Genomic DNA, 26,017 nt, shown 5'->3' with positions numbered 1-26,017 from the left:
ATAAGATGGTTTTTTTTCTTAAGATCTGAGTTGTTATGGCAACAATCTATTTTGCCTAACCAACTTTATTCAAGCCCAGAAATAATGATTACACAGCAAAACGACTCATCTTGCTCAAGGGTATGTTTTCCCTTAAGCCCTATACTAATGACTATATTCTTTGGAACTCTGCATTCAAATGAGTCTACCTTTCCTTTTCTCCTTTGCCTTTCGCTTCTCTTCTTTTCACAGCTATTTGTAAGGCCTCTTCAGACAAACATTTTGCCTTTTTCCATTTCTTTTTCTTGGGGATGGTCTTGATCCCTGCCTCCTGTACAATGTCACGAACCTCCGTCCATAGTTCTCCAGGCATTCTATCAGATCTAATCTCTTGAATCTGTTTCTCACTTCCACTGTAAAATCATAAGGAATTTGATTTAGAGCATACCTGAATGGTCTAGTGGTTTTCCCTACTTTCTTCAATTTAAGTCTGAATTTGGCAATAAGGAGTTCATGATCTGAGCCACAGTTAGCTCCCAGTTTTGTTTTTGCTGACTGTATAGAGCTTCTCCATCTTTGGCTGCAAAGAATATAAACAATCTGCCTTTGGTATCGACCATCTGGTGATGTCCATGTCTAGAGTCTTCTCTTGTGTTGTTGGAAGAGGGTGCTTGCAAACTCTATTAGACTTTGCCCTGCTTCATTTTGTACTCCAAGGCCAAATTATAGCGAGAATAGAAAGGAGAGATAAGAAAGCCTTCCTGAGTGATCAGTGCAAAGAAATAAGGAAAACAATAGAATGGGAAAGACTAGAGATCTCTTCAAGAAAATTAGAGATGCCAAGGGAATATTTCACGCAAAGATGGGCACAATAAAGGACAGAAATGGTATGGACCTAACAGAAGCAGAAGATATTAAGAAGAGGTAGCAAGAATACACAGAAGAACTACATAAAAAAGATCTTCACGACTCAAATAATCATGATGGCGCGATCACTCACCTAGAGCCAGACATCCTGGAATGCGAAGTCAAGTGGTCATTAGGAAGCATCACTATGAACAAAGCTAATGGAGGTGATGGAATTCCAGTTAAGCTATTTCAAATCCTAAAAAATGATGCTGTGAAAGTGCTGCACTCAATATGCCAGCAAATGTGGAAAACTCAGCAATGGCCACAGGACTGGTAAAGGTCAGTTTTCATTCCAATCCCAAAGAAAGGCAGTGCCAAAGAATGCTCAAACTACCACACCATTGCACTCATCTCACAGGCTAGCAAAATCCTCCAAGCCAGGCTTCAACAGTACATGAACCGTGAATTCCCGATGTTCAAGCTGGATTCACAAAAGGCAGAGGAACCAGAGATCAATTGCCAACATCTGCTGGATCATCGAAAAAGCAAGAGTTCCAGAAAAACATCTACTTCTGCTTTGTTGACTATGCCAAAGCCTTTGACTGTGTGGATCACAACAAACTGTGGAAAATTCTTCAAGAGATGGGACTACCAGACCATCTGACCTGCCTCTTGAGAAATCTGTATGCAGGTGAGGAAGCTGGACATGGAACAGACTGGTTCCAAATCGGGAAAGGAGTACATCAAGGCTGTATATTGTCACCCTGCTTATTTAACTTATATGCAGAGTACATCATGAGAAATGCTGGGCTGGAGGACACACAAATTGGAATCAAGACTGCTGGAAGAAATATCAATAACCTCAGATATGCAGATGACACCACCCTTATGGCAGAAAGTAAAGAAGAGCTAAAGAGCCTCTTGATGAAAGTGAAAGAGGAAAATGAAAAAGTTGGCTTAAAACTCAACATTCAGAAAACTAAGATCATGGCATCCAGTCCCATCACTTCATGGCAAATAGATGGGGAAACAATGGAAACAGTGACAGACTTTATTTTCTGGGGCTCCAAAATCACTGCAGATGGTGATTGCAGCCATGAAATTAAAAGACGCTTGCTCCCTGGAAGAAAAAGTTATGACCAACCTAGATAGCATATTCAAAAGTAGAGACATTAATTTTATGACAAAGATCTGTCTAGTCAAAGCTATGGTTTTTCCAGTAGTCATATATGGATGTGAGAGTTGGACTATAAAGAAAGCTGAGAGCCGAAGAATTGATGCTTTTGAACTGTGGTGTTGGAGAAGACTCTTGAGAGTCCCTTGGACTGCAAGGACATCCAACCAGTCCATCCTAAAGGAGATCAGTCCCGGGTGTTCATTGGAAGGACTGATGCTGAAGCTGAAACTCCAATACTTTGGCCACCTGATGTGAAGAGCTGAACCATTGGAAAAGACCCTGATGCTGGGAAAGATTGAAGGTGGGAGAAGGGGACAACAGAGGATGAGATGGTTGGATGGCATCACCGACTCAATGGACATGAGTTTGAATAAGCCTCGGGACTTGGTGATGGACAGGGAAGCCTGGTGTGCTGCGGTGCATGGGGTGGCAAAGATTGGGACACTGAGCTGAACTGAACTGAATGATTATATAACAATGTATCTTGCTCAAGGACATGTTTCTCCTTCTTAACCGGAACCTTCCGACTCATCTTACTAAGACTTATGTCCTAGGAGTGGGCCTGGTAAGACCTTTCTATTGTTAGCAACCAGTTGAAAAAGTATAGAAGGTCTTGATAAGACTGAGTGGGACACTCTCTGCCTCCTTCTGATGTCTGTGTCAGAAGCTTTCTCTGTCCCTTTTTCACTGTAATAAACTCTGCTACACAAAAGCTCTGAGTGATCAAGCCTTGTCTCTGGTTCCGAAGCTAAATTTTCTTCTTCAGAGATCACGAATCTGACACGGTTCAGTGTAAGCTATCAGTGTCACGACTTTAACTGGTTACGTTCAGTGGCTGCTTCACTGACCTCGGTCTCCATCTTCTGTAACTGCTTCAAGGTTGTGTACACCTCACACACTTTGAGTTTGAGGGACAGGACTGTGATATATATCCTTCACAATCCCCGCTGCTGCCCAACCCCAAACTTTCAAATTCTGGTTAAACTGCACTTTACAACCAGCTGACTGTACAATACGCTGTTGTACAAACTGTTGTTGTTTATAACAGCTGAAGTTAATTATCTCTTATACTGATTACCGATTTTCAAAGAAAATCATCACAAGAAACCTATCTGAGCACGATTTAATCCTTCTAGAATAATAGTTCTTACTGTGCCTTGGGATCATCATGTGAACAATTACCAAAGGTAGCCAATAGTAAATTCCAAGTGACATGATATAGTAAAAATAGTAATGATTTCTTTCACTCCCAGGTGGTTTTCTTCAGCCTGACTCTTGGCCCACTAGCATTGCATTTATGTACCCACTACCCTCTAGCTAATTCCAGGATGACTAGAATCCTTCAAAACACCACATAGATTTATCTTTCCTAGTCTCTTCATCCTTTCCCACCCAGGGCCCTCAATCAAATGCCTTCAACTTTTTTCTGTCTTCTCTCAGTCTTTCAAGGGGACTCATCTGTTAATTGGTAGTAATTATGGCTGACTGTGGCTTATGAGAGTAACTCTGAAGTCATCCCTCCCATGGTGAGTTGTATTTTCACCAAGGTTTCTTGCAGACACAGTGATTAAACACAAAAGGAAGTGATCCCTGAAGCGGGGAACTTCAGGTACCACACCTGTGTGGGGTACAAGGGCTGTGAGGCAGACTTTAGAACAAAACTACAAAAGTGTGTTATGGAGATGCTTGATAAGGAAAAAAAAAGAGGCTATCAATATTCCTATTTTGGAAAACATTTTAGGAAGGCACTCTACTGAGAATTCACCTCAGAATGTGTTCCAATCTCTTCTGTCTGAACTTGAGAACCACCAAACTGCCTGCAAACAATCAGGTGGGAGAAATACCTAACGTGCATAAGCTGCAAAGAACACTGGTTTTACCACTGGTACCTATTATAGTGACAACTAAGAATGTTTAAAGGATACCCATGTTGACCCATACTTGTATTCCAGCAATGTCAGTCCCTGGGGGATATAGCTATGGTCCAACCCACCTGGGATTACTGCTGTCCTTTGTGGAGATTCTGTTCTGACAGATGCTCCTGATCATTTCAGCAGCACTTACTCTTGGACTTCAGTACACTACTTGTACAACACTCTGCTGGTGACAAACACCACTGATGCACTCTTACAAAAACTTCTCTAATTTTTTAATGTAACAACATTTTCCTATAAGGCTTATACTTCTTTAAAGCACAAGTCTTTTAAAATCATATGCAACATACAATTGCCAAGTTCCACCTGGATGATAGTGTAGCACTGTCTCCGTACACGCTGGGCCAGACACTAAGCTCAGTGATGAGTCTACTTCAGAGTTGTGAGCAGGAAAAGGTACCTAGAGGCAATTCTCTGGCGGCCCAGTGTTAGGACTCCATTCTCTCATTGCCGAGTGTCCTGGTAGGGGAACTAAAAGTCCCACAAGTGTGCAGTGAAGCCAAAAGAAAAAGATACTCAGCATAGACCTTTTGAATCTGACGGCTCTGTAAAACATGGCACCACTGGTTTTCTGCCTTTGCAACCAGGAATGGTCCTCACTGTGTTGTTCTTACTCATTGTCTGGTTTTAGCAGGGTATATGCAGAATCCCTTTTTCTCTGGGGCAGAGTCTCTTATTTCTCCACCATGTGAAAGTGGTGAGCCAAGACCCCTACAAAGTTTTAAGCCCTCAAAGCTTATCATTTCACTGACAGGAATAGTCCAAATAATCTGGTCAATTAAGTCAACTTTTATTTTAGCATTAGTATTATAAAACATATAAAATATGCTACAATTTGAGAACACAAATTCTAAGAACAGAGCACTGGATTCAGACAAATAATGCTTCAGTAATCATTAAACACTTGATAAACACAGGGACAGTGGGGAAGGGGAAGACTCAGCAAAATTCATGAAAGGACCACGACAAGAACAGTATCATTTCAATTCAATATAGCAACCCAAGATTTCTACTATTTTATCTACTTATCTACTAGAAAAAATATTAGTATTTTTTCTTATCATCTTTCAACCAGCAATTAATATAAATATTTGCTGCTTCTCATGAGTGATATCCAAGAAATATCTAAAAACAACACTTTATAGGGATACTGCTTAATTCTAGATAATTCAATTAAGTAGTACTGCTTAAATTGTCTCTTTGAAGGAGATCAATCAGTGAAAATATTCATTTGAGACAGGTATAGGACACATGTCAATGATAGTTAGAACCATTTTAACATCTCTGAAAATGTTAAATTCAAGAATTTTAAAACAATTCCTATACAGTATTTATTATTAAGCAGTCTACTTGAAATGGAAGATGAAATAATGTTCACTTTGGAGATTCAAGATAAATAATAACTTATAGAGAAATCAGCCTCCTGACTTCTAATATTAGAAAATAAAGACAATCAGCTTATATTAAAATACGAAATAAGAGTAAATGGTAAAAATTTTTAAGATGTAGTTTTTAGCAAAAAGAAAGGAGAGGGTGGAACTTCCAACAGAAATATTTAATAAATATTATAATGGGTTGCTAATAGTATTAACATTAGGAAACAAGTAATAATTAATGAAATAAGAATGTTAAAAAAAAAGAATGTTTATATTGGTAGTTATATCCTCAATTATTTAAATTTTTCCACTGTAAGTCTAAGAACTTGTGATTGAGTATACAGAAGAGCACCAAGTATGTGCCATTTATAAAAGCAAAGCAAGACATCAAATGAGATTTCTGAAGTTACAGTCTCATTTCCAGGCTCGTGCAGCACACTCATCTTTTTTCAACTGTTCAATAAAAAAAAAAAATCAAGGAAATTGTTACAACTACAGACCAGAAACAAGTGTTAGTAGTCATTCTATATTTGCCTTACTCTAAAAACAATGCTGTGTCCCAAATGAAATCAGTATTCTCCTTCTACCTCTGTACATCAAACCAGACATCTACTATAAGATATTTACCAAAACATACTTTAATTACTTTTTTAACTGTCAAAATCAACACCAAAGTTAGGAGGGATGCAACTATCATGAACCTGAAAGCTGTGGTTCATAGAATTATAATTTAAGCTCCTATGACTTCAGATTTTCCTTGGGGGGAAAAAAAAGAACTGGTAAGTTTCCTGCTCCTGACTCAGAAGGATCCTGAAAAATTAAAAAACAGTGAAATTAAATAGCCACTGAAATGTCAACAGTCTTAACATTACGTAGTATGAAACAGATGTGTAGGTCTATCAACCTGTTAAGCACACTGACGTTGTGCCTACTGCACGGTGCTGCACAGGCCATCCAGCCTTATGGTACCTGCCATTCACTCCGTCTTCTACTAAGGAAGGAAACCAGATGTCTTTAAAGAAAAAAAAAAAATCAGCCTATATTCTGGACTGTAGATAGATATATGACCCAAAAGCAGGTCACAGGGACAGTCCAAATATGATGATATTTAACCAATCTAACCTGCCCACTCCTTCCCCGGAGGTCTTTTTGGTACCTGGCAGCATATATCCTCTGTGGGTTATATAAGTCACCACCCTTATGGCAAAAAGCGAAGAAGAACTAAGAGCCTCTTGATGAAAGTGAAAGAGGAGAGTGAAAAAGCTGGTTTAAAACTCAACATTCAGAGAAAATCAAGTTCATGGCATGCGGTTCCATCACTTCATGGCAAATAGATGGGGAAACAATGGAAACAGTGACAGACTTTATTTTCTGGGGCTCCAAAATCACTGCAGATGGTGACTGCAGCCATGAAATTAAAAGATGCTTGCTCCTTGGAAGAAAAGCTATGACCAACCTAGACAGCATATTAAAAAGCAGAGACACTACTTTGCTGACAAAGATCTGTCTAGTCAAAGCTATGCTTTTTCCAGTAGTCATGTATGGATGTGAGAGTTGGATTATAAAGAAAGCTGAGGGCCAAAGAATTGATGCTTTTGAACTGTGGTGTTGGAGAAGACTCTTGAGAGTCTCTTGAACTGCAAGGAGATCCAACCAGTCCATCCTAAAGGAAATCAGTCCTGAATATTCACTGGGAGAACTAATGCTGAAGCTGAAACTCCAATACTTTGGCCACCTGATGGGAAGAACTGACTCATTGGAAAAGACCCTGATGCTGAGAAAGATTGAAGGCAGGAGGAGAAGGGATTGACAGAGGATGAGATGGTTGGATGGCATCACCGACTCAATGAACATGAGTTTGAGCAGGCTCCAGGAGTTGGTGATGGACAGGCAAGCCTAGCGTGCTGCAGTCCATGGGGTCGCAAAGAGACACGACTGAGCAGCTGAACTGACTGGTGACTCTTGATTGTTGCATGAGGGCCAGGTGAGGTCTCCTCACTGGACCAGACTGAAGCAACCATTCAAACTTGGTCTATAGGTTACACTCTGGCTAGTGTGTACTTCTGTTACTATCTACCCAGATCATTAGATGGAATTTCTTTTCAATTGACAGAGAAGATAAAGTTATTTCATAGTCTGACTTCAAGATCTCTAGACTCTAACTCTATGCTATAATCTCAGCTGCAGGAGCCCTGGTCTATCTCCCCTTGCCAAAGATCTCCTATGTGGATGCCTATAACACTGATCAGTTCTGGAAACAGAAATGAACAGAAAATAGAAGGGATCCCACATGTCTTGGGAAGACAAGTGTTCCCAAAACAAAAGTTATCCTAAAGTATGGTGTTGCTCATAACAGAGTTCCTAGATGTCCACAGGTCTGCAGCAGGGGTTGGCAAACTGCAGGCTAAATCCAACCAACTGACTGTCTCTGTAAATAAAGTTTGACTGGAATGCAGCCATGCCCATTTTTTTATGTATTATTTATGGCTGCTTTCTGGCTACAGCATCAGTTTGAGCAGTTACAGCAGAAAATATGTAGACTATAAAGCTGCAACTGTTTATTATCTCTTTTAGAAAAAGTTAGCCAAGCCCTGATCTACATCACGTTGGTATAACCCCTTGGAAATGAAGGACAGCTTGTTGCCCCAAGCATCTTCTAACACTTTACAGATGACACATATCCTGTGTTTGGGTGTCCTACATTTACACTCTAACTGGGCAAACCAAAAAGCTGCCAGTTGTGAGCAAAACCTGGAGCAGCTTTCTAAGTGGGACAGGTGACAGAAGTACAGCTCAGCTGCTCAGGCGAGCCTGTGACCCGAGGGCACTGAGTTGCTGCTTATAACTTGAGGCATGTCCCAAGACAATCACAGAGTACACCCCTGGGGTTCTAGAGCAGGGCCAACCTACTTTAGGCAGGTACCATTTTCTCAGTAAATAGCTCCCGGCTAGCCACTAGGGTCTGACAGACGGCAAATATCTGACACCAAGGGAAACCAGGTGAGCATATTGTTAACCCATTTTGAATAGTATTACCTGACCTATCACATCACCAATAGCATGGTTTCAATCCATGATCTAGTATTTAGACACAGAACTGGGCTTTTGGAGGTCTCAAAGGCACAGAACATCCAAATGGTATAATCACAACCCTTCCTCAGTAGGCCTTCTCCCTCACCCAGGGTTATGTGTTCTTGGAGGTGGTCTCTACACATCAACTGACCAATTTGAGAGACCTGAGCTTGGTTCATCTGTGATAGTACTAGCCAAAAGTACTAGCTTAAGCATTGCAGTCCCTTCAGGAGTGGTACTGAGGGATAATACAGAAAAGACATATCCTGATATGGCAGATTTTCAAGCAGTCCCTTCAATTGTTCATTATGTCATTCAGTAGAGGAAGCCTCAGGTCAGTTTTTTATCAACTGTCAGACAGTGACTAATGGTTTACCCAGATGGTTATAGACCTGAAATAAGCAAGAATGAAAAAATGCTGACAAGGGGATTTGAGGAAGGATAAAGTAGAAGCCCACATGAATTCTTACTGGAGTGCCCACAGCTGCAGCAAAGTCTTAGTAATCATGTGGAGAGGACTGTGTCTGCATCTTTCCTCCCCAGTGTGATGCTTGCTCAACGGGCTTATGAGTGGCTACAGTGCAGTGACAGATGCATGCAGTATCTACGTAAGTCAGTGGCTACAGAAGTTAATGAACCTTTATGAGAATGGATACATGTATATGTATGGCTAAGTCCCTTTGCTGTTCACCTTAAAATGTCACAACATTGTTAATCGGCTATACTCCAATATAAAATAAAAAGTTAAAAAAAAAGCCAAAAAAAACAGCTAATGGCCCTTCCTTACCTGAGGCCTACGTGGCTATCCACTACTGGCTAGCACCCACTTTGTGGGCAATACTGACCGATTTTAAGAACCTGATTTGTTATCACACCTTGAGGGAACTAGTTAGTTACCTAATGCCATGCTAACTACACTGGAACGTCCCATTATTGAAGGGACAAAGCTCCGTCCTCATTGGAATTGATGTTTATTCTGGATTTGGACTGGCCCATGCTGTCTTTTGCACTCTTGACAATACTACCGTATGTGTATCACCACTATCGTATTATATAGAAAGCCTCCAAGGACCCACTTCTCAGAGAAAGTAGTATCAGAAGTATCCTGATGTAAAAAGGATGCTCTGGACTCATCAGGTATCTATCATCAACAAAAAATGGGCCTATAAGATGATGAAAGAGATCGTTAAGTGCTGAGACTCAACATCAGCTCTGGGTACCATCTTGCAAGGTCAGGTGATATCTTTTTAAGATTATGGTATGTGTTCTGCTTAGCCAATATATGTAGCAATAGCAAAATGTAGTATTATCTCTCCAACAGCCAAAAGTCACAGGTCTAAGAAACAAGAGATAGAAATATGAATGGACTTTCTCATAATCTATTTTTAAAAATTGTGTTCCTAGACCTATGCCTCAAACTCTGCTGCCCAACTGGCATAATGTAAAGCACATTAAAATTGGTAATAAAATCTAGATGGTTGGACTAAAGATAATTTTATCTTTTTCCTCATGATGGTCTAGATTTTTCACATTTTCTAGAAAGACTGTATTCTTTTATATTCAAACATAATTACTAAAGGGGAAAAAAAACCCCATAGCTCCAGAAGCAGATTTTCATTGAAAGTGGCACATAAGTAAAGAAAGGAGTTGAGATGAATGCAAGGAGTTCCTAACAAATCAGAAAAACTGTTTTCCTTTTTCTTTGATAATGGTTACTATGTAGCACTCCAGAGCAGTCACAGAGACATTTGAAATATGACTCAGCCTCAGTTTCCTTATTTGTAAAATGAGATCTAACTATGTATCTCGTAAGGTCTATGAAAGAATACCATAAACTATAACATCTGAGTCATTACTATCGGTGGTAGGTGCCGGTCTATCTGCTCAGTGCTTTTACAAACAAAAACAAGGATAAAGTTAGTTACCTTTGGGTTAAAATATCTACAAGACTGTGGTTGGGAGCCTCCAAACAGGGCTATGCGGTAGTCATGTTTCTTCCTTCTGGGCCTTGTGCCTTCTACCAGTTCTTCTCGATCCTCTGGAGAAAGGAGATGATACCTCATCCCACCTGGAGAAAAATACATGGCAACTCTTCAAGAACTTCAGGCACTTTAATACTTACTTTGAAAAGGAAACACCCAAACAAAGCAGTGCTCTTATTTCTGTAACCGTTTTTTTTTTCTATCATCTCTCTAACATTTATGGAAAGAGTGAGCGGGAATGAGGCAGGAGAAATGTATAATAATCTGAGTGCTAATCAATTTATTATTCTCCGTCATCACCATTAATGCTAAGATTGTCCTATCCACTTAGGAAATATCAGTGAATCATCTGGCTTTTCAAGCAACGGCAGCCATAATATTAATTATTGAAATTCAGATCTCCTAACCCAGCAGTTCTCAATCTTCACTGTACATTAGAGTCACCTAGAAAAATCTCAGAAACTATCGCTGGGCCTATCTCAGCACAGTTAAATCAAAACCTCTGGTGGAAGGGTGGAGGCACTGGTATTGCCCCTTATATGTGGTTAAAAGATCAGCCACTTCATTACCTGGGAACTTGTTAGAAATACTGAATCCCAGAGCTACTGAATTAGAATCTGCATATTTAACAAAATCCGAAAGTAACTCAGATGCACATAAAACTTGGAGAAGTACTTACTGCTTAGATGATCCTAAAATGCAATGAAGATTCATAACTACTGTGATCTAAAATCTTTCTTTCAGCAATTACTTAATTTTATCAAGTCAAGGGACACTCAATGATTAAAAACTTTAGATGTCATTTCAAATCAGTGTGGGAAAAGTAGATTATTCAATAAATGATGATAGACAGTGATATGAAGAAAACACCCAACCTCATATTTTACTCTAAAGCAAATTCCAAATCAACAGAATATTGTAAAATGGTTTTTTTTTTTTTTTTTTTACAAAAAAAGCCTTATAAATGAACTAAAAGAAAAATAGGAAAAGTTTAAAAAAATAGGCTCAGGATGAGGAAGCCTGAAAGTGAAAGTGAAGCCGCTCAGTCGCATCAGATTCTTTGTGACCCCACGGACTGTAACCTACGAGGCTCTTCCATCCATGGGATTTTCCAGGCAAGAGTACTGGAATGGGTTGCCATTTCCTTCTCCAGGGGATCTTCCCAACCCAGGGATTGAACCCAGGTCTCCCTCATTGCAGGCAGACGCTTTACCGTCTGAGCTACCAAGGAAGCCTAAGAAAAGACAAATAACACAGAAGCTAAAAAAAAAAAAAAATTCAGAACTACAATTTTAAGTTAAATTATTTCATGGCAAAAAGAAAAAACAGAAAAATTAAAAGACAATGGCAGGATTTCCCTGGTGGTCCAGTGGCTAAGACTGCACTCCCAATGCAGAGGGACCAGGTTCGATTCCTCATCTGCGAATTAGATCCCACATGCAGCAACTAAGACCCAGTACAGTAAAAAAAAAAAGTAAATGTTAAAAGAAAAAGACAAACTAGAAAAGAATTTATAAATCATATAAAAGACTTATATAAGATACTCAATAACATTATGATGATCAAATGACAGAAAATTAGATCATGTATCTGAACAAAGTTCATAGAAAAAGAACTAATTACAAATAAGTCTGAAACATATGAAAAGATGCTCATGTGCTCTAGTCAGAGAAATACAAATTAAAATCAAACGTTCTCATACATCAGACTGCACAAGATCAAACTATCTGGAACACAGGGTATGATAAAGGAAGCAGCAGTCTCCTACACTGCTGGTGGGAATGTGGATGAGTGCAAATTATCTGTGAAATTATTTCACATATTTTAGCCAGCTATTTCCCCCTTTAGGATTTTATCAACCTAAAGTTCATTGTCAGGGAAGTGGTTAAAAATTATGGTTATCCACACACTGGAATACTAAATATGGTTATTGAGATGAACAAGGAAGGGTAATATGTACACATAGGATGAATTCCAAGAAATAATGTGGAATGGAAAAAAGCAAGATGGGAAAATTCCCTGGTTGGGGAACCAAGATCCCACAAGCTGATGGGAAGGCAGGCAAGGGAGAAAGACATAGAAGAGTACACAGAGCGTGACATTATTTATTTTAAAAATTTATATCTTTATTTATATATATTTACACATAATATATATAAGCATTTGTCAATAAATTACTGTGTGTGCACAGATTCAAGACTACTTTTAGAAGGATATACAAGATAATAATGGTTACCTCCAGTGAGACTTTTCACTATGTACCCTGAACTGTGTATGATGTACAGTATTACTAGCTCAAAAATAAAATAAGGTAAGCAATCTTCAATACATGCAGAAAACACTTCTGTTCATGATGCTGTGTTGGGCTTTTATAAGAGGAATACAGGTTGTGAATGAATGAAAATCAATATCAGTATTTCTAGCATTTCTTTCTACTTTAGAGCATCAGTAGAAGCAATGTGCATTAGAGCAGCTGGCACACTCAGCAGCCAAGACTCAGATGCCCACCCTCAGTCAGGGGTCAGCAAACCTTCTCCAGACAGCAAATATTCTGGGCTCTGTAAGTCACATTTGGTTTCTATCATATATTCTTGATTTGTTTTTTCACAATCCTTTACAACTGTAAAAAAACCCTTTTCCTCATGCCCTCCTCTCCCACTCTAGATGTAAGACTGTAGTTCTCAAAACTGTAGTTCCCTGACCAGCAGCATCACTTGGAAACTTGTTAGACATCCAAATTATTGAACACTACCCCAAAACAGATCTTGTGGGGGTTGAGAGCCACTGCTCTAGGAGGGCTCCACACAGGGCGGATGTGTCCTGTGGAATCTATGAACACAATTCTCCCAACAAGAGAACACAGGCAGTGGGGAAGGAGAGATACAGGAGGGGAAGGTTCCAGGCAACAGGCCATGGCTGCAAGTAGCTGACTGTGGCCAACTGTGTCCACCCCTGGAGGAAGCATAAACTGTGGCTCCTTCACTGATGGGCTGTTTCTCGCTGAGGACAAGTTCTCTGGGACCTTTCCCTGAGAAGCACCTTGCTCCTTAGGCTTATTCCTTTGGGAGTTAATCCTCTGAGAGGCAGGTACTGTCATTTGAAGATTCTGAGTAAGAACTTGGTCTGACCCTTTGTGGTGGCTTTGACTGTGATCTTCATTTTAGGACTCATTTTCTTTTAGTCGTAAATTCTCTCAGTTTAGTTTTATTCTGTATTCCTATCATCTTTTCTGTTTTTCTTCTACTCTCAGAAGGCAGCCTCTAGGTCACATGGTAGGGAGGTAACTGACAGTCTGAGGAAGGGAGGCCTTCTCTCCACTGAGCTTTATTCAGGCTTCAAAGCTGCTTGTGCCTAGTCAAGGAGTTGTAGAACTGTTCTTCATTAGAACAAGACAAAACAAAGAAAAAAAGAAAATGTAACAAAGATTCCTGCTCAAGAGCCTAACCCCACACTTGGCTGGATTTCTGGAATAATCCCGATACTCTGTCTGAGTCAGTTCAGAATCCACATAAGAACTAAACACTATACTTCATTTAGACTGGCTAATTTATCTTCAACAGCTTACTCCATGTGTGAATAAACAGATGCAGGTCTCCACCCAGTGAAACCAGAAATATGACACAGTATGCAAATAAAGATATAACAAAAAATCCAATATTAACACGTACGAAATCCACATAATGAAAGCACTAATCTAAAGGTGTCTTCTTGGTCTTGATTTTCTTTCAACCTCCCTGTACTTAAAGAAACTAAGTATTACCTATAATCTACCTCTTTAAACTCCCTACACCTTGGTTTTAAAGATAGCAGCCTGGGTGAACTCTCCTTTTCCAGTTCTTTTCCCATCACCCCTTAAGGGATATGTTCTTGATTCATACCCTTTCCCCCCCTCGACACCTTAACTGGAGCCAAAAGGTATTATACCATGCACTGTTTTATGCTATTGCCACTCATGAAAAATGTTTATTATTATTATTATAGTCATCTAAGATATTTTTAGTAAATATAGAGCATTCCACTGTATGGATATATCATAATACTTTCCCAAATTAGGGGACAGTATTGGGTCAACTTACCCTAAAACCATAATATTATTAACTAGTAGCCATGTGATAAGTCTAACAGAAATTTTACTTTACTTCCAAATCAAGGGGAAAGTGATACTATTTAATAATTGGATGAGTGCCTAAAGCCTGTGCTCTGCAATGAGATGCCACCACAATGAGAAGCCCATGTGTTGCAACTAGAGTAGTCCTCACTCATCACACCTACAGAAAGCCTGCACACAGCAATGAAGACACAGCGTAGCCAAAAATAAAAGAAACAGATGAAAGAAGAAATAGTGAACTGGAATACAGATTTGAAGAAATCACCCCAAGTGCAACGAAAAGCGTAGATATTACGGAGTGGAGAACTGACAACATCTTTTTAATTAAAATTCCTGAGGAAGTTGACACTATTGGAAGAGAAAATGGCTGAGGATTTTCCAAACCTGATGAAAAACATGGATTCCTCAGACTAGGGAAAGTGAACAAACACTGAGCAAGATAAACACCAACAAATGCCCAGCCATATTTGATGCTAAACATCAAAACCAACAGAAACCCTTTTAAAAAGACACAGGCAAAAAATTCACACTATCTACAAAGAATGACAACTGCACTGACAGGAGACATCAATAGTAACGATGGAGGTGGGGTGAAATATCTTCAAAGTATTGAGAGAAAATATATTCAACCTAGAATTATATGCCCAGTTCATCTTTAAGAATAGAGTAAAAGAAAAAATATATATTTTTATATAACCAACAACTGAAACAATTTAAAATCAGACTGTAAATGTATGAACTTTATAAAGGATGCTGTTCAGGAATATGGGGAGAAGATCTAAGATACAAGAAGAAATGGTGTGCAAAGAGATTGACAAATATGGATAAATTTAAATACTATTAAAAAAATTAAGTCCCATTTGAAAAGTTAAAAAAAACACACTAAAATACAGAACAAAAAACATTTAGTGTTTGCATTATTCTTTATAGCTTTAGGTACAGCTTAAATACACATACTAAATTTTAAAATAGCACTATAGCAATATTTGTCAAAATCCTCAAACTCTCAGAAAAAAAGCAGTAACTTTTATCAGTATCCACTAGAAATAAGTTTAAAATTCAGGAAAACAAAATTAATTTCTTAATTATAAACATCTCCTACCTACTCTCCACTCATATCCACCTACATACCCCAACACATGTACCCAACTAATGTCAAAAGCCAGGTCCATGGCTCTAGGTGAGAACTAAAGGTATTCCCATCAGATTAAGGGAAAGACAAGACTAATGTTCATCACCACCATAGTTAATTGAACACTGTTCAATTAAAAACTTATTCAATGCAATTATGCAATATAACAAAAGAAAAAAATATAAATATTAAGGGCAAAAACTAAAATCATTATTTGCAGATCATGAATTATTTCCCTAGAAAAAAGAAATTCACTGAAATTTTTTTTTAAAAAGATCAATAATGACTAAAGAAAAAAATACAATCACAATAGCAACAACAAAAATATCTGAAAATTTTTAAGAAATATAGAATGTAAAAAAAAAAAGAAATATAGAATGTAAAAAAAGAAAATTACAAGTTCTTTAGGGACACATGACAATTTAAATGAAGTACAACAATAATTAAGGGCTTCCCCGGTGGCTCAGATGGTAAAGAATCTGCCTGCAATGCAAAGATGAATCATTCAACAATAATACTGGGTTAGAATCTTGCCAAACATTTAGGAGGGAAAATAAAGCTAGGTTCTTAATTATTCTGGGTGGCATGAGATTATTTCATATGAAATCAATCTCAGTTGCATATAAGGTTTAGAAATTAAAAAAAAAAAATCCACAAATGCACAAAAGGAAAATTTAGGAAATTAAAAAAAAAATCTTGGACCAAGAAAGACCCTTCCAAACATATTTCTAAACCTGGATATAAAGGAAAAGATTGATTAAGATTTATCAATACAAAAATAACTTGAGATTAGACTTTCCATTTCAAGACGTTTTCCTTCCTCTCTCTTGAAAGCCACTCTCCAAAAACAAGCAAAGAAGAAGCAAACAAACTCTACCTCTGATAATGCTAGAAGATCTGCAACTCCTGTTAACAGTTAATGAAGACAGCTAGCAGACAGAATGTTAAACCTGAATAGTTATGGCAAGAGGCACCAATGAGAAACAAGCCAAATGATCCTGCAGAACCCTGGGATGATACAGAGTACCCCAAAAGAGGTAGGTATGAGAGAGTGGGGATGAAATCAAGAGAACTCTAAAATTCTAAAATAAATGACCGCTGAATTGCCAGGTCTCCTTTCCCTACTGCAGTCAGATACCTATGTTTTTCCCACTATAGGAGACAGAAGGGTTGGTTTTCAGAGATTCTGAATCAGAGATGTCCAGATTCAGAAAATCACACAGAAAAGGGTGTAAAACTGAAAACAGGGATTAAGTGAAAGCCTTCAAGTCAGAATGTTCCCCCATTCAGTTCCCAAATGCCTCTAACCCAACTGCCTGAGAAAATAACTACAGGTAATGACCTCTGAAGTCACTCAGTCATGTCCAACTCTTTGTGACCCCATGGACTGTAGCCTACCACGCTCCTCCGTCCATGGGATTTTCCAGGCAAGGGTACTGGAGTGGGTTGCCATTTCCTTCTCCGGAGGACCTTCCTGACCCAGGGATTGAACCCGGGTCTCCCGTACTGTAGGCAGACGCTTTACGGTCTGAGCCACCAGGGAAAGATTAATGACCTCTGGGGGTCCCCAATTTAAAAACTGTCTGGCTATCCTGATTATCCTACAGTTTAGCCCAATAAATGAGAAGACCACTCACATATATAGTATTATCAATTTTATAATAACACACTCTTATGGTTCACAGATGATATGAAATATTTGTTTTCAACAACAAAAAGAGAAAAAACAAAACCAAAACAAAGGCAATACAGAAAAAAAAAAAAAGAAAAAAAGGCAATACAGGAAATGCAGGCAAGATAAGAAAACATTAAAGGCATTATAATGCTACTTTGGAATAAGATATTATAGCCATGAAATAAGAAGAGAATAAAACTCACAGAAATAAAAAATAACTGAAATAAAAGTGCTAAAAGAAAAATTAAGGCTATTTCCAAGAAAATAGCAAAGACAAAGATGGATAGGAGAGACAAGAAAAGATTACAGACTCAATCCCTAAAGAATCACAATACCAGCAATAAAGAACTGAGAAATCTGTGGCTGAATAGATAGAGAATGCCAGTGTGATAACTAAAAGATGAAAACCAAGGTACATTACTGTGAACCGTCAAAACACCAGGGATTAAAATAAAATAAAATGTTACATGTTTACAAGGAGGCGTACTAAATAAACTGGGCATCAGATTTCTCAAAAGTAATACTGGAGGCTAGTAAACAATGGAAAATTCCTTCAAAATTCTAACTAGAAATCATTTTTCAACATAACTCTATAGCCAGTTTAACTATCCTTCAACATTTTATGATAAAATAAAGATGTGATTTGTCAAATTTCCAAATATTTACTGATCATATACTCTTTCTCAGGAAACTTTTAAGGATATGTTCAATCAAACAGAATTTAGGAAGGGGAAGACCTGGGTTTGAGGAAAATAGTGAATCTAACTTAGGAAAGGAGTGAAAGAACATCCCAGGATGGCAGAGAAGTCCCAGGACAAGAACTGTGCCTTAAGTTTACACCTACAGTGCAAACACTTCATACTGGAACAGGCAGAAAGAAGGCTCTATGAACAGTGTTGCCAAAGAAAGAAAAGCAACAGATTGTTTAATAGTACAATCTTATTAACTGGCATTTTACAGAGGGGTTGGAACTCAAGTCTAAAAGTCAAGAAAAATTAAGTGAATCAAAAAAGAATGTGGCAAAAAATGTGCTCCAGGTGCAACAAACCAACATTTTTCTTCAAAAAAGAAAATGTGATCACAGTACACTACTTGGCTCAATTATTTTAAAAAGGAAATAAAACACATAAAATGAAAATTGCTGTACATGAAAGGAAACAAAGTCTAATTTTTTACCTTCTATCACAGGTGTTCCTATAGAATAAGGGATGAGGCTAAGTTCCTTCCAGATAGACAGCTGAGAATCCCAATAGATTAACTATACAGAAGGGCTAAGTGTCAAGTGTTTCTCCGTGGCTGCCCCATCTGATCCAATCTGAAGGGTTTTAAGTCCATGAGAAACTGGCTACATGATCAGGTTATAAATGGATATTAAGGAAACTTACTTATCACCATCTTAAGGCATTCGGGATTGTCTTGAATAAGTGGTTCAGCTTGTACTGTTTTACTTAAGAAATTCTTTGAGATAAGAGGAAACCTGACTTTAGCAAGGATGTCAACCATAAAAGGCTGGCGATTAGGTTCATCATATTTCAACCACCTTACTGCAGCGTCATAAACCTAAGGGGAGAAAAACAGCATGGTAAAATTTTTAGATGGTAGCAGTACTTCCAATTACCTATGTTTACTCTCATAGTGAAGAGAAAGAATCTCATTAAGACATAACTGCTTACCCCCAATATCTTATTCAGATACTTGTTTTCATCCCCAAATGCCCATATCTTTACTTCAGAACAGTTTACACAATGCTCTAGTGATTCTTCTAGGTAATATGCTTTATAGAACTTATTACTACAGCATAATGTATAACGATAAAGATGATGTTGAATACAGATTTTTAAATTGCTTTTAAACAAAATGTAACTTCTGTTTTGCAAGGAGATATGATATACATTTCCCACTGAAAAAAATCTATTGATCAACACTAGTTTCAATATTTGCTTATATGGTACCAGGAAAATGGGTTATTTCCTCAGTGGCCTTCTATCCCAAGAGATATGAAGGTCATCTAAGATTTTGTTACAATCTAATATTCCTGAATTATGAACTGATAGACCTATGTGCTTTCCACAAACTTTATGATATAAAAATTCTATATATATAAAAGTAAGTTAGAGTATTTATGTAAGAATTGCTTTCTAAAATAAAATAATTCATTTAACTGTACCAAAACAGTGCCAAGTTTATTAACATAATCTGATCTACAAATCACTAGTTTAAACACATTGAAAAAAATCTATTATTTCATATACCACACACTTTTAGGTTGTATTAATAAGGCCTAAATTTAATTTCCCCATGGATCAATTTTTTATAGGAATTAGTCTTTTATTTTTAAATAAGTTCTTTATTAGGATAGTTTTTTATTTATAGAAAAGTTGGAAAGAGAGTTCCCATATACCTTACACTTAGATGTTAACTGGTACATTAGTATAAAATTCTCATCATAACTAACAAATAAATGTTGCTACATTAAGGTCCATACTTTAAAAAAAATCCTTTAGCTTGTCTAATTTTCTTTTTCTGTTCCTCAATTCCAAAGAAGATACATTACATTTAGTCATTATACCACCTTAGGTTCTTCTATGACAGATTCTCAGACCTTCCTTGTTTTTGACGATTTTTGACAGTTGTGAGTTCTAATCGGGTATTTTATAGACTGTCCCTCAGTCTAGGTTTGTCCCTCAATCTAGGTTATCTCATGATTAGGCTGGGGCTGTAGTTTTTTTGGGAGGAAGACAGAGACGACATGCCAGCCTCATTATATTCATGGTATGTGCTATCAACATGGTATCACTGATTTCCATTATATAATACATTATCACAAACTTTTTGACTTAAATTACAGAGAAGGATGGGGAACTGAAAATAGATTAATTAAATGTCTGCATATTAAAGTGTTACCCCATCTAGCTCCCAACGCCTGCACCCAGCTTACACCTCTGACAGTTTATTTGACAGTTCTGGAGATCACAGTCCAAAGTGGGTCACACCCTGGGCAAAAATCAAGGTGTCATCAAGGCTGCCTGAAGGCCTAGAGGAGAAACCGTTTTCTTGACTTTTCTAACATCCAGCAGCCATCTGTCTTCTTGGTTTGTGGTCCCTCCTCCATCTTCAAAGCTGGCAATGGCCGGCCAATTCTACCTCACATCACCTCACTGACACTGACTCTCCTGTATCCCTCTTCCATATTTAAGGATGCTTTTGATTACACTGGACCCACCCAATAATCTCCTCCTCTCAAGATCCTTAACCAAATCTGCAGAGTCTCAACTGCCATGTAAGGTGACATATTCCCAGGTTCCAGGGATTAGGATGTGGGCAACACTGGGGGGAAGCACTGTTTTCTCTCCCCAGTAGCATCTCTACAAGCAGTCTCTCAAATCGCCAGACCCTAGGAGCATCCAAGACTTATTTTTCCTATGAAACAGAATTTGGCATACTCTATTTAGTGTAAATACCATCTCTCCTAATATCATTCTTTTCTCTGTCATGTATCCAAAAATGAAGTGTAAGAAATCCATAGGAGCATTTTTACTAAGAGTAATGTGGGAAGGCAATTTAGTTACCTGATCCTCTGCTCTCACAGTCAGAGTGTCCTGGTTGAGGAGATGTGTAACTCGCTTGACATCAAGTTGTAGAAATTCATCAGTTTTATAAACTTCAGTAAAATGCTGATGAATAAAGTCATCTGCAGTTGCTTTCAATTCAGGACAGTCTAGACACTCCGCTAGTACACTTATACCTGAAGATAGAAAGAATATAAATGAACCAAAATACCTTAAAAAAAACAGTGAAGATACAGTAATTGACTCTAGGAAAATGAGATAATAAATTTCCTAAGTCTTTTCCATTGATTTGTCTATTGTTATGCCAGAATGATACTACCTTATATGTAGCTGAATTTGGTACTTGGTAGGACAGACCATCTTCAATGTTTTTTCAAACTTTTCTTGGCTACAAGTAAAACATTTTCTCTTGCAAATAAATTTTAAAATAAGCTTATAATGTTCTACTTTTTAAAAATTCTAATATGACTTCAATTAGGGTTGCTAAATATTTGGATTACTTTAGGGACAGTTGACAGATCTCCACTTAAGATTTTTTTAAATTATCTTCAATGTAATTAATTATTATTAATGTTCTGTATCAGGAATCTGCAAAGTACTGTCATGAGCCAAATCACTCACCTCTAGCTGTAGGGTCATCAGCTAAGAATATTTTTAAGGGTTGTGAAAAAAGGGAGCGTAGGGGAGAGAAAGAAGGAGGGGAATATACTAACCAATAACACGGCATGCTATGTACTCATGGTGAGCAGTCGGCTACATATGAATGTCTAGGCTCCCAGTAGGGAAATGATGCTTTCACCAAAAACCAGTATTTATTAATTAATTAATTTCTGGCAGCTGAATTTGTGATTATGTGACCAAATAAAATGTCATGTGGATCAATAAAATATGAATGTGAAAAGTAGTTGTTTCTGTGAAGACTAATTCTAAGGTTTAAGACAGTCTTGAAATAGCTCAAATCAAGCATGACCAAGACAATTGATAAAATCTGAGACAACACTGCAAAATTCTAGAAGGATTCTGTCATCAGACTTCTTGCTGAGTTATCAATTTGTTTTAAGGAAATTAAGAATAAAAAACCAGATGATATTTTATTGGTGTGACTTAGGTAAGACAGATTTAGGTAAAATCAGCATTTATAGAGTTGGGCTTAGCATCAAACAGTAGCAGATTGCTATATTTATATTACACTAAAATAAAACCTTTACAGTTGATAAAACCTTCTTTAGCCACTTACTACATTAATGAAATTTAAATTAGCCAACTGACTACTGTCTGATTATGCCGGATAAGGAGACCCCTATTGTTACTGTTACTGAATTTCCCTGACTGACCGCACGGGGGGAACCTTCAGCACGAAGCTGAACACCAGCATGTCTCCATGCAAAGAACATGTGCTATCGGTTTCAGACACATATAGGTTAACTATTTTATTTCTAGTTTAAGAGTTTTTATAAATATAGGAATGAGTACTGAAATACAAAAGTGCCTTCTGCATCTTTTGCTATGGCTTTAAGTATTTTTATATAAGTATAGCGTGTCAGCGTAGTAAATTATGTTTGTTTTTTTAACACTGAATCATTCTGGCATTTCTAAAGTAAATCCTTGCACCTCTTCTTACACACAAAAAATCATTGCTGAGGTTATTTTTTATTTTGGAAAATGCTGATACAGTATTTTATGGCTTGTTTCTGCTGAGGTTAATAGGCATCTCCCTAACCTCCTCTTAAAATATATTACTGGAAAATTTTTTAGTGAGCATCCCAAGATTAAATAAGGAAAAAAGAAGATTAAATGAGGATACTTATAACCATGCCTTTTCTCTTTATTAAAATACAAATTAAAGGTTTTTTTTTTAATAGGAATCTCATTTCTTACCAAGACAGTTTGAAGCATCAACTTGTTCTTTCAAAAAATCAACACACATTTTCTTCACAGGTTCAATCTGGTACTGGTTTGCTGCATCTAGCAAGGATTGAACATTGTTGCTATTCACAGAAATTCTGTAAATAAGGTGAAATGAATATTAATTTCCTACCATTTATTATTTAAATAATGCTGCTGTAAAATGTATCCTACTGGCCCCTAAAATTAAACAAAAAATTAAGATTTTTCAGCCTTTGAACTAGTATAGCATAAGCTCCTCAAACCCCACCCCTACCACCCTTATAGTTTTTCATTTTGAAGACTGTGGAGCATACCAATTTGTTATAATAATACTTTGCATGGCAGATCCTGACCTTCCTTCTCCACAGCAGAAATGATCCTTAACTTACCTAGCTGTATAAGCAAATTCCACAAGTTGTTCAATAATGTCAGGTTCGGCATCTTTGAGTTCCACTTCAAAGGACTTTGATTCAATCATGTTAGCTAATACAAAGAGAAGAAACATAAATGGCATGAGTACTTCCATGAGTCTAACTGAAGAACCAGATCATTCTAGGCTGTGTTAAATGTTAGAGAAAAATAGCATGACAGACACCTCTCTGAAAGAAAATACCCTAGAAAGCCCACCCAGCACTCCCCTATAATAAATGCAAATTAATTCTCCATACTTGAGATGTGCCTTAAAATAATATACTACTCAATTAGTGTACTTAAAAAAAAAAAAAAAGCCAAGTAAACAGAAAGACATAAATCTCGATTTAGTATTTCCCCAACTCCTAAATTAATTTGGTAGCATTCTCTTAAATTGCTATGGGCAAAATGCCTCTGATACAGTTGGAAGAGACCTATAAAAACAATGACAATTAAATATACATAGTCAGCTTTCAACAGCAAGGCTCTCATTCTTCCCCAAAACCCTGGTAGGTAGCCAGGGCATTAAAGAGAAAATTTGAGGCTGATATATTATATAACTTGATCAAGCTCATAAGCAGTACTAAGTAGAAGAACCAGGACTCGGACCCAATTCTTAACTCCAAAATATGGTTTTTTCTAGTATGTTATATTTCATTTAACTTGCTAGATAAAATGCCATAAGACTTACCTGCTCCTTTGTCTTTTAATCTGAGATTCAGAAAAAAACCCAGTATTCAACTAGAAGCTGTATATTCATTAAAAAACACTTAGGGCCCTTTAGAGCTAACAAAAGGACAGTTCTTCGAGCAATCATCACCATGACCTCTTTTCAATCTCTTCACTGTTCTATGGTCTTAAGCGCTTTTAAAACTGGCATGTTAAATATGAAAATGGCATATTTTCATTTAGACCTCACCTAAATCTTACAGAAAAAATATTATGTTTTATCCTCAGATACTTACTTGTGAACATTAAGTTAAAAAAATGACTGGCTGCAGCAAGGACAACACGATGAGCAGGTATCTTCCTTTCCTGGACCATAAGGATCACATCACACAGTGTTTTCTAATCAAGAGAGAAATAAATGCAATTAAAAAGGGCTCAATGGGAATGGCTAGGCAAAGGAAAAAAACAGGTGCTGACCAAATGCTTTATCTCTATTCTCCATTTAAATCCAATATTTTCCCAGCACAGATCTTGTTTATAATGTAAAATCTATTTACAAAAGACTTACAGAGTTGCTGTCATGAGTTTGGTGTATCAAAATCTGGCACTAAAGCTCCCAACAGTCAGGATAAAAAAAAATCTTTAAAATCAGAAAAAAAGTACTAACCTTTGGGGGAAACCAATTTTTTTTTTTATCTGACACAATTCTAAGATGTTTATCATGGTGAGATTTTACGGGGACAGTAAATGACAATGTCCTTTTTCAAACAAAGACAGTGTGGTTTTTCAAATAAAGCAATCTGCTTTTAAAAAAACTCTCCTTGGGACTTCCCTGGTGGCCCAGTGGCTAAGACTCTGTGCTCCCAATGTAGGAGGCCCAGGTTCGATCCCCAGTCAGGGAACTAGATCCCACATGTTGCAACTAAGACCCAGCACAGCCAAATAAATAAAAATACATATAAATAAAATATTTAAAAAAATAAATAAATAAATAAATAACTCTCCTTGATAAAAATGTAGAGTACACACTTCATTTTCCAAGAAAGTTGCCTTCATAGACCTAACCCAAAACTGGAACAATTCAGAACACAGAGTAGATGAACCCAGTGTCCATTTAGCACTCTTTCCTTAAATAACACTTCTCTAATATCCACTTCTGATAAGACCTGGATAGCAGCCACTTTTAAATTGTGATATCTAACCAAGGACAAATGTGTCACTGTAGGTTACTGAAAGAAGACAAATCTACATTGTATACTTAACTTAAAGTGTTAGAAAAATGGGGAACATTAAAGTTTAAGATTTACTTTACTTACTTAAAGATGAATTTCAAGAAAAAAGAAATGTTTACCAAATAAAATTTCAATTTCTTAATGAAGTTAAAGATATAATGTATAGATTTGGCTCAGGAAAAAAAAATGTAAAGCACTCTCTTAGGCACTGGGAATACGAGGCAAATAATATTTTCAGAGTAATAGTACTCACAAATTTAAATAATGGCCCAATAGCTCAGAAGATATGACATTTTGCAAATTTAGGTATTTTACTAAAACTACTGATATAGTTTCTGATAGATAAATCACTATTTCCTACATTACTATTCCATGAATAAAATCCCAAATAAAATAGTAACACTTAGAATGAGAAAAAAATGGGTCCCATTTTTTTTAGAGCCCTAAAAATGGGTTCTTAGCCAGCTAAGAAATGAACATTTCATTCTTACAGCTTACTTAAGGACTCTCTTTTTTTTTTTTTAAAGGGGCTTCCCTGGTGGCTCAGACAGTAAAGAAACTGCCTGCAAATGTGGAAGACCAGAGTTTGATCCCTGGTTTGGGAAGATTCCCTGGAGAAGGAAATGGCAATCCCCTCCAGTATTCTTGTCTGGGGAATTCCAAGGATGGAGGAGCCTGGTGGGCCACAGTCCATGGGGTCACAAAGAGTCAGACATGACTGCGCGACTAACACTACTAGGAACTATAGACTATTGTTTAGGCATGGCATGCAGATCATAGTTAAAGCCACTGTTATTCCAATAATGTCTTACATTTTTATTTCCATTTATTTTGGGAAGGTGTACAGAATAGGCATAGCTTGCAGGTGGTTTTGCTGCACCAAAAAATACTAGGTAGCAAAACCAAGCCAACTATTTGGTTACCATCAAAAACAAGCTGATCAAGTTTGCTTAAAAGGAAGAAAG

The 26,017-nt window shown here is 37.3% G+C and overlaps 1 protein-coding gene across 5 annotated transcripts in view; it reads right to left on the bottom strand.

Annotated features, from left to right (window-relative positions):
- Positions 1-26,017, bottom strand: part of KLHL7 (kelch like family member 7) — a 55,101-nt gene that overhangs the window by 13,531 nt on the left and 15,553 nt on the right. For all 5 annotated transcript variants that reach the window (XM_043871581.1, XM_043871583.1, XM_043871584.1 and 2 more), the window contains 6 exons: positions 24,117-24,219; positions 23,130-23,223; positions 22,732-22,856; positions 20,854-21,029; positions 18,670-18,844; positions 10,313-10,455 (listed from right to left, as the gene is read on the bottom strand). In XM_043871581.1, the coding sequence (XP_043727516.1) occupies positions 10,313-10,455; positions 18,670-18,844; positions 20,854-21,029; positions 22,732-22,856; positions 23,130-23,223; positions 24,117-24,219 (816 nt within the window). The remainder of the gene's footprint in view (positions 1-10,312; positions 10,456-18,669; positions 18,845-20,853; positions 21,030-22,731; positions 22,857-23,129; positions 23,224-24,116; positions 24,220-26,017) is intronic.

Source organism: Cervus elaphus, chromosome 18 (assembly GCF_910594005.1).
Source record: "Cervus elaphus chromosome 18, mCerEla1.1, whole genome shotgun sequence".
NCBI classification, from domain to species: Eukaryota; Metazoa; Chordata; class Mammalia; order Artiodactyla; family Cervidae; genus Cervus; species Cervus elaphus.
The sequence above is the reverse complement of the archived record's forward strand: the minus strand, read 5'-3'. Positions and strand labels throughout refer to the sequence as shown.